The 8199-nt window shown below is 41.9% G+C and overlaps 1 protein-coding gene across 1 annotated transcript in view; it reads right to left on the reverse strand.

The window, feature by feature from the left end:
* The window catches only part of MAST1 (microtubule associated serine/threonine kinase 1), a 1222161-nt gene that overhangs the window by 367205 nt on the left and 846757 nt on the right, over positions 1 to 8199 (reverse strand). The window contains exon 16 of the mRNA XM_044084747.1: positions 3518 to 3619. Within this exon, the coding sequence (XP_043940682.1) occupies positions 3518 to 3619 (102 nt within the window). The remainder of the gene's footprint in view (positions 1 to 3517; positions 3620 to 8199) is intronic.

The following is an 8199-nucleotide window of genomic DNA, read 5'->3' on the forward strand; positions in this document are numbered from 1 at the left end:
TGAACTTGGATGCTGTGTTCTTGGCTTTGGAGAGTGTGTTTTTTAACCTGTGCAGCCATGATTACAGGAACTTTGCATTCTTCTGGTATAGAGGTGGGCCCTTTAGGGGGTGAGAGGGGGGTAAAGTTAGCACTGAACCTATCTGCCAGGATGTTGGCAATATCAGTTGGTTCTGTATATTTAATGCCATTGTGTTGTAACTCAGAGCAGATCTGAGTGTTGCCATTGAGACTCTTGACATAGCTATAGAATGCTTTATGGTTGTCTTTAGAAACAGTGGCAATCTTGTTTTTGTAGCTAGCTTTGGAGGATTGTATGAGGGATCTCAGCTTCTTACTCAGGCTGACCAGGGAGTTCCACCAATCATGGGATTTTACTTTTTTTGCAACAGTTTCTTCCTTCTGTTGTAGAGTTTGTTTCTGGCAGGGGACCACAACATTGGATTCCTTTTTTTTTGGAGGATAGCATCTTGGTTCTGTTAGGGATAGCATGATCCATGCACTTGTGTAAGTGCCTATAAAGTGCATTTGTGTAGGATTCAGCAGTTGTACCTCTATTGTCCATTTGCATGGGTGTCATGAAGTTTGCCACTTCAGTCTTAAGACGCATGAAGTTGGCTTTGGAGAAATTTTTTACAGTGGTTTCCCTAATTGGGGGGGGGGGGGATATGGCTGTCTAGGGTGATTAGCTTGTGGTCGGATCTAGCCAACAAGAAACTGGCCTCTGGTGTGGAACACCGGTTGCCCATGTTGGTAATGACCAGGTCTAGGATATTGCTGCCCCTGGTGGGGGTGTGGATAAGTTGATCCAAGGCGCTGGAATTTATGAATTCCAGAAAATGTTGAGCAAAATAGTTGGTACATGAGTTGTTTTCCCAGTTAATGGTACAACAGATATAGTATATAGGCAGCAGTAGTACAGAATTTACTAACCTTCACATGAGTGTTTTTTGGAATCTTGAAATTTATACGGTTTTCTTAAACTCCTCGGCCTGCCTATCATCACCCCCATGATTTATGAAGCCCATTCGTTCTACAAGGGGGTGAGTGTCATAACTGGCCCATTCATTCCCCAGTGAGGTGAGAGCTAATCACAGGGTCCTCATCCAGGTAGACATCAGGATTTCCTCTCAGCTCCAGGAGCTCTAAACACCCTTGAGCAGCTTTTGAGGGATGATGGTGCTGCCAGTCTTTGGGGGGGGGGGCAAGCAAGCTTTCCCATGCAACTCTTCCTAACCCATGTGGCTGTGTCTCTGCAGCATGTTCCTTTGGCTTGGACTCTATGAGTTGCACCATGCAGCACTCTGTTTGAGTGTCACCCAAACAGTGAGCCAAGTCACCTCCCTCCCCTCAGGATCAGCAATCTGTATGCCACTCACTGCTGTTCTGCTGTTCTGCTACCTCTAGCTTCCATGCTCGCTAAATGGGCTGAACGGGTCGCACTTAGGGATGAGATTTATACTGTTGGGGAAATGGTGATCAGTCATCACAATGATCAGGAGAGACCCATTTGGACATACAGATTTGGGGAGAGCAGAGCATAATAATAATAACAATAATAATATTATTATTATTATTATTATTATTATTATTATTATTGTTATTATTATTATTGTTATTATTATTGTTATTATTATTATTATTATTATTATTATTATTATTGTTATTATTTTTGCCTTCTGTAAAAGATTTGACATTGCCACTGCCTCCATGACAGAGAGAGAGAAGGCACTCTGACTGCTGCCGTAGTTATTCCTGTTCTGGATGCTGCATGAGCTGAATGAGGAGCGTGGGAATATGTGGCCTGTGTCAGCTCACCCTTTCTTAGGGAAAAGAGCAGATTTAGCTGCTCCTGCTGCATGACTGCAATTCTGTGGATTAAGGAAGACAGCATTAGCCTGTGAAGCAGCACACAGCTAGATTTAAGTGTGCGCAGAAATCTGCATGTTGCTAGGCCACTACTTCAGGCCTGCTTCAGTGGCATTCCCTGCAGCATTCGTGGACTGTGACCAAGACACATGCCCAGAAAATCCCCTTACAAAGCACTGAGGATAATGCCATACTGAGGACTAACCTGTCTTACCCAGCCTCAGAGATAGGGCCTTCCGTTCATGGACATGCCGCACTGAGGACTAACCTGTCTTACCCAGCCTCAGAGATAGGGCCTTCCATACCTGGACATGTCGCACTGAGGACTAACCTGTCTTACCCAGCCTCAGAGATAGGGCCTTCCATTCCTGGACATGCTGCACTGAGGACTAACCTGTCTTACCCAGCATCAGAGATAGGGCCTTCCATTCCTGGACATGTCGCACTGAGGACTAACCTGTATTACTCAGCCTCAGAGATAAGGTCTTCCATTCCTAGACAAGCCTCACTGAGGACTAACCTGTCTTACCCAGCCTCAGAGATAGGGCCTTCCATTCCTGGACATGCCGCACTGAGGACTAACCTGTCTTACCCAGCTTCAGAGATAAGGCCTTCCATTCCTGGACATGTCACACTGAGGACTAACCTGTCTTACCCAGCCTCAGAGATAGGGCCTTTCATTCCTGGACATGCCACACTGAGGACTACCCTGTATTACTCAGCTTCAGAGATAGGGCCTTCCATTCCTGGACATGCCCACAAAGATCATCACTTATCCAAGATGACAAGCTAGACAATCTGATCCAGGGAAGAGTAGGAATTCAAGGGACATAGCTGATGGACACAGCACCACAAGGAACAAAAATAAAAGCTTTGGTCTTATCTTTCAGGTTTGGAAAAGGTTGTTCAAAACTACACCATGAAGATACATCTCACAGCCTGAAAACTTGGAAATGAATCTTCAGCTCTATGCAGTTAACTGTTATTCTGTTAATAAAGTCCAGTCTTCATTAATTCTCTGATAATCACATTATCATATTCAGGGCTGTTGGGCAGGGTACAAGACAGAGAAGATAACCAAGTCAGGATGCCAATTTACTGCGCAATAATCACAGATAGATGCGCGCGCGTGCGTGCACACACACACACACACACACACACACACACACACACACACACACACACACACACGCACGCACGCGCACACACACACACACACACACACACACACACACACACACACACACACACACACACACACAATTTACAGGACTACCAATTCTCCTAATACATCTCTTGAAGAAATGGGTGGAATGAGGAATCCTTAGCACCCAGGAAATAGTCACACTGCACTGAGGGACATACAGCTTCTTTTCAGAAGGCATATGAGCTGGACACAGAAATGGACCATCATGAGCTATGAAACAGCAGCACTAAATGTTGCAACCATGTGCCACCCTAACATAAAACAACTAGAGACAAAACATTCAACAGACTGATGGTAGCTGTCTTAAACAGCTGCTCTTCTTTAAGGGAATGGTAGGGGACACATGCCATAAAGGATGTAAAAAATACAGTAATTATTTTTCAGCCAGCAATTTATATAACAGTGCTAGTCTTTATGCTTGATGTCCAGTTAGTGGACTTACCAGTGCCCAGTCGATGCAAAGGGTTAGTCTGCAGCAGGCAAGCAATAAGGTCCTGAGCGTCTGCGGGTAAGGCCTCTTCACCAGCTGGCCATGCGATCTCATCTGCAAATGTGTAATCCAAAAATAGACTTAATAACTTTCGGAGAGATCGTCAATCATAAGCAAAGACTAACAGTGGAATTATAGGTTTTTATCATTGCCTGCAGGATTTTATTCACCCCAAATAAGCAGAAATGTTTAAATGCTTTACTTAAAACTCTTTGTCAGCCATTATTGCAAGGCAAAGAACAACATTGTTACCACTTTCCATCGTTAGAATTTGTACACCAGCTGCACATTTACACATCTGGATACCTAGACCTGTGCTGCAGATTGTCAGTAATTAGGCTTCTGTGTTCACTAGGTGTCCTGCTTGCTTTAAATAAAATGTGGATTAAATAACTTCATTAGTAGTTCCCTTGGTGTTACTTTATTTTATCAGTGTCAGCAGGCATACAGGACACTCATATAAAGAAGAATGTCACCGACAAGCCTGCTCACTGTGACAAAACTCAGATACGCCTGAAAAAACAAAACAGAATGTCAATAAGCAAGAATATTATTTTAGTGTCAAATGGGGATAGAACACTTTGGAAGTCCATGTGTGATGCTGACATCTATTAAATAAAACTCCAGATCTGAGAACCATAATAAGAGAAGCTGATGGGAAGCATCGCCACCGAATCTTGCAGCAGTAAGAATAACTACTGGCACACTGTCATGTGATGGTACATATTATTCACAAAGAACGGGGTGCATAACATGTGTGTGATATGTGGCACGACTAATCATGGCAGCCATAATACAAAGCCTGATGAGTTTTAGTGAACATTCAGGGGGCAGAGGTTATGTCCCTCACCAAACAGGATATGCCTTTGCTTGCAGTGGGATGATTTATAGGTGATGTAGTACCATGAAGTAGACATCACCTGTAAGGTAAGCTGTCACATGAGGATGAGGAGGTGGGGCTAAAAGTACGTATAATCTTGCCAGCTGTGAAATGGCAAAGCCCACCTAAGGAGGTGATGCTGCCTGGACAAGTATTAGTGGTACAAGCGTACTGGCATATCCCAGATAAGAGGAATGACATTGCCTGTAGGAAATCTCAGTGTGCCAAATATGGCTAAGCAGATCCCACATAAGGAAGTATTGCTGGTGATAGGAAATATCATTATGACACACGAGGCAAACCATATCCCAGGTAAGAAAGAGGTGTTTCTGTCTGTGCATCAGTCTTGGATATGAATCAGTGTACTCAGGCAGGGGAGAAGTGTTTCTGGTAGCACATCTGTGTGCCTCTGTGTTTCATATGTGGCAAAGCATATACTAGATAAGAAAGTGGCACTGCTGGTAGGACATCTGTGTGCTAGACAAGGGTAAACATATCCTAGGTTCATAGGTTAATACTTAATACTAGGCAATCAGTCCTTGGACAACTATGGTTAGCCAAAAAAATCCATTATTAAAAGTTTCCTCCAGCCTCTAAGAGAGCTACACGAGACAGACCTGTGGAGAGTTTGTTGCTGTCCATCCATTTGTCAAGATTATTCCGGAATGTGGTTAAGAGTATTACTTTTATTAGCATGCAGGGGTAGTTCATTCCAGATGTGGAGAATGCGTTACTTTGTATAACATGCAGGGGTTGTTCAATCCAGATGTGAAGAATGCGTTACTTTGTATAACATGCAGTGTAGTTCATTTCAGATGTGGAGAATGCGTTACTTTGTATAACATGCAGGGGTTGTTCAATCCAGATGTGAAGAATGCGTTACTTTGTATAACATGCAGTGTAGTTCATTTCAGATGTGGAGAATGCACTGGGATAAATCATTGCTCCACTAAAGTGTCCTACTAATTTGATGACAAAAGATGTATGTCCTTTTTGTGGGTATTTTAGGAACCCTTAATTCTGTGAAGACATAGAAGGTCAAGAAGTGTTGGATCTTTCATGCCCTGAAAGGCTAAATAAAGATTGCCAAGAAGGAGCCTGTAGGAGACTGAATACAGAGAGAAGGCTGCCAGTCAGTCAGGATAACTAAGGAACTTAAGGCCTGTGATCTTTTTGGCTAGGAATCTCTGAGGTGTCACATGTTAAGCAATATATTTTGACGTGTATATTGCAAAGGGGTGTTACATTTAATATCTCAGATAAAAGAAGAGTAAAAGGGGGAGTAATATGTCTCTAGATATGGGGGGCATGCCTTTGGTTATTAATAGGAACAGGTAAAAGGATTTTGTGATTACATTGTTGACATGATGTTCACAGCACAGGTGCCTAGATCTCTAACGACTGTGGCAGTTTTTAGAGTGTGTAACATCTACATGGTAGAATGTAGAAATGTTTTGTTTTCCAAACAGAACTATAGTACTTTTCTTCTGCATTTAGTTTGAAGGCACGACACTGTCATCTCCTCACTGAAATACTCACATGTCAGTGGATGAATGAATAGCAACCCTTCAGTTTGCAGTCATCTAGAAGCTTAGCTAACCAGAGGACAGGGGTATTGGCTTCCAGATCTGAGAAGTAAATTTTGATTAGGAGAGGGCCCAGTATTGAGACCTGGGGGGCTCCACTTGTGACATTTTTATACAGAGGTGGCACCTTCAACTCTAACTTAATGGGTTCTGCCAATCAACCAGCTAGCTATGCTGTTCACGTTTACACATTTGTAAACAACACCTGTATGGAGAACACCATCAAGCTCTTTAGTCAGGTCAAGGGACACTGTACACTTCACAGCCACTGCCTGCCGCTTCAGTGACTGTTTTGAAGAAATTAACAAGGTTAATAAACAAGGTTCATGAGGCAAGGCTTGCCTTTGATACTGCAAAACTGATGCAAGTCAAGGGCAAACAGTATATAGTTTCCAGGGTCAGTAGTTGGGCCATCTTTGTCTAAAGGCCTTATGACTTCTGTTGTCCAAGCTTCAGGTAAATAACATGAAGATGGTTACTTTAAAGAGATTTAGCTGGGCTTCAGATAAGCCATATTTAGCACTAGTGATTAAGCAACCTGGGATGTTAGCAGTGTCCACTGACAGTGTTCTTCAGGTTTTAACAAGCTAACCTCCACAGACTGGATCAACTGTTTGCCTTCCTTCCTCCAGAGTAGAAATGGAAGGAAGTAGCCAAACAGACTCTGTATAAGCTGGTGGCAAACTGTGTCATTTTCCACCAAGTAGTTGACTGGCCACTTTCTAATGCCATCTAAAGGCACTTGAGTAGATTAGTAGCAGCTACTTGTACTGCGTGATTTATAAACGTGCTTACAGTGTTTGTGCCACAGATCTTTGATGCACATCTTTACAAAACACTTGTTGTTTGAGTCTGCACTCTAGAAATGCCCCCTTTAGTACTGCTGTCATACAAGGTGCACCATTTCCTTTTCTCTTCTTCTATGACTTATTCTGGGGTGGCAGAACACAGAGCAATTCTATACCTTTAATTGGACCAACATAAAGTTTACAGTTAATATAGATTTTGGACTACGAAGGGCCATTTATATTGAGTTTAGCTGTGGTATTTCTTTGATTAGATGGCATGGCTACTGTTTCAAATACCAGTTTTGACTTGTGACTTTAGTTAGAAATTAGATGTTAGCTTTAAATGAAAATAGCTTCTTAGCAAACCTATATCTGAAAACTGAAAGAATAACCATACCAGTCCTGGAAAGATACAGTCATTCCTAACTGAACAGACCATCTGTCAAAGGTAAGAGAAAGCGGGTAGCACTGTTGTTACTACACAGAAAGGGAGGTAGAATATCTGGTATAATGTTCCCCAGATGAAAGCACCTGTAGTAAATTATAACAAAAAAACTTTTATTACTAATAATATAAATGACATCCCATCATTTGCAACAAGCAAGGATTTTCAGTTATCGAATGAATAAAGCTATAGACATGGGCAGTCAGATCTATAACCATGTATTTGCTAACCTTATTATAAATGAAGCTGAATGAATTAAACTGTAGCTGTGCAGTCAGAGCTAAAGTATCATTCAGTCACTTACTGCTGTATATATATATTACGTAGTGCAAGAGCGTACCTGGGTCACTGTATGTAGTACAACATCCAGGACCTCACCAAGCAAACATAACTTTGCAACTTCCATTGAGACCCTAACTCACTAAACATGCAGGAACCACTTTCTTTTGCCTAATTCACAAATAATGATTCCATTAATAGTCACAGGGTCTCTCAGAAGGTGACATTTATTTAATGAGTGGATAATGACTTTTATTTGGTCATGACTTCTAATACAGGACTAGTTTTCTAATCAAAGATAACTGGTATATTAGGAAGCAATAAGTATCCGTGAATGGGCCATGTTTAGCAATCACTTTCTGGTTACAAATCACATGCCAGTGGCTATATCAAATCTCTGGGAAGTCCAGTTTGACACCAGAGTGGTATTTTTACCTGCAGTACTGAATTTGTTATTTATGACCTGAGATGTGACAATAATATGTTTTACACAGGTGAAAAAAATTATGAAATTTAAGTTCAGATTCCATGAGTAAAAGTGACTGTAAATAATCACCACATTGGAAAGTACAAATGGTGGAGTGACATAAGGTTGGATTCAGAAAGGGCTGCCACTTGTTGTAAATGCTAACATGAGCTGTGGTCTCTGATTCAGA

The sequence above is a fragment of the Protopterus annectens genome, chromosome 9.part0 (assembly GCF_019279795.1).
Source record: "Protopterus annectens isolate FY-2018-M chromosome 9.part0, PAN1.0, whole genome shotgun sequence".
Taxonomy (NCBI): Eukaryota; Metazoa; Chordata; order Ceratodontiformes; family Protopteridae; genus Protopterus; species Protopterus annectens.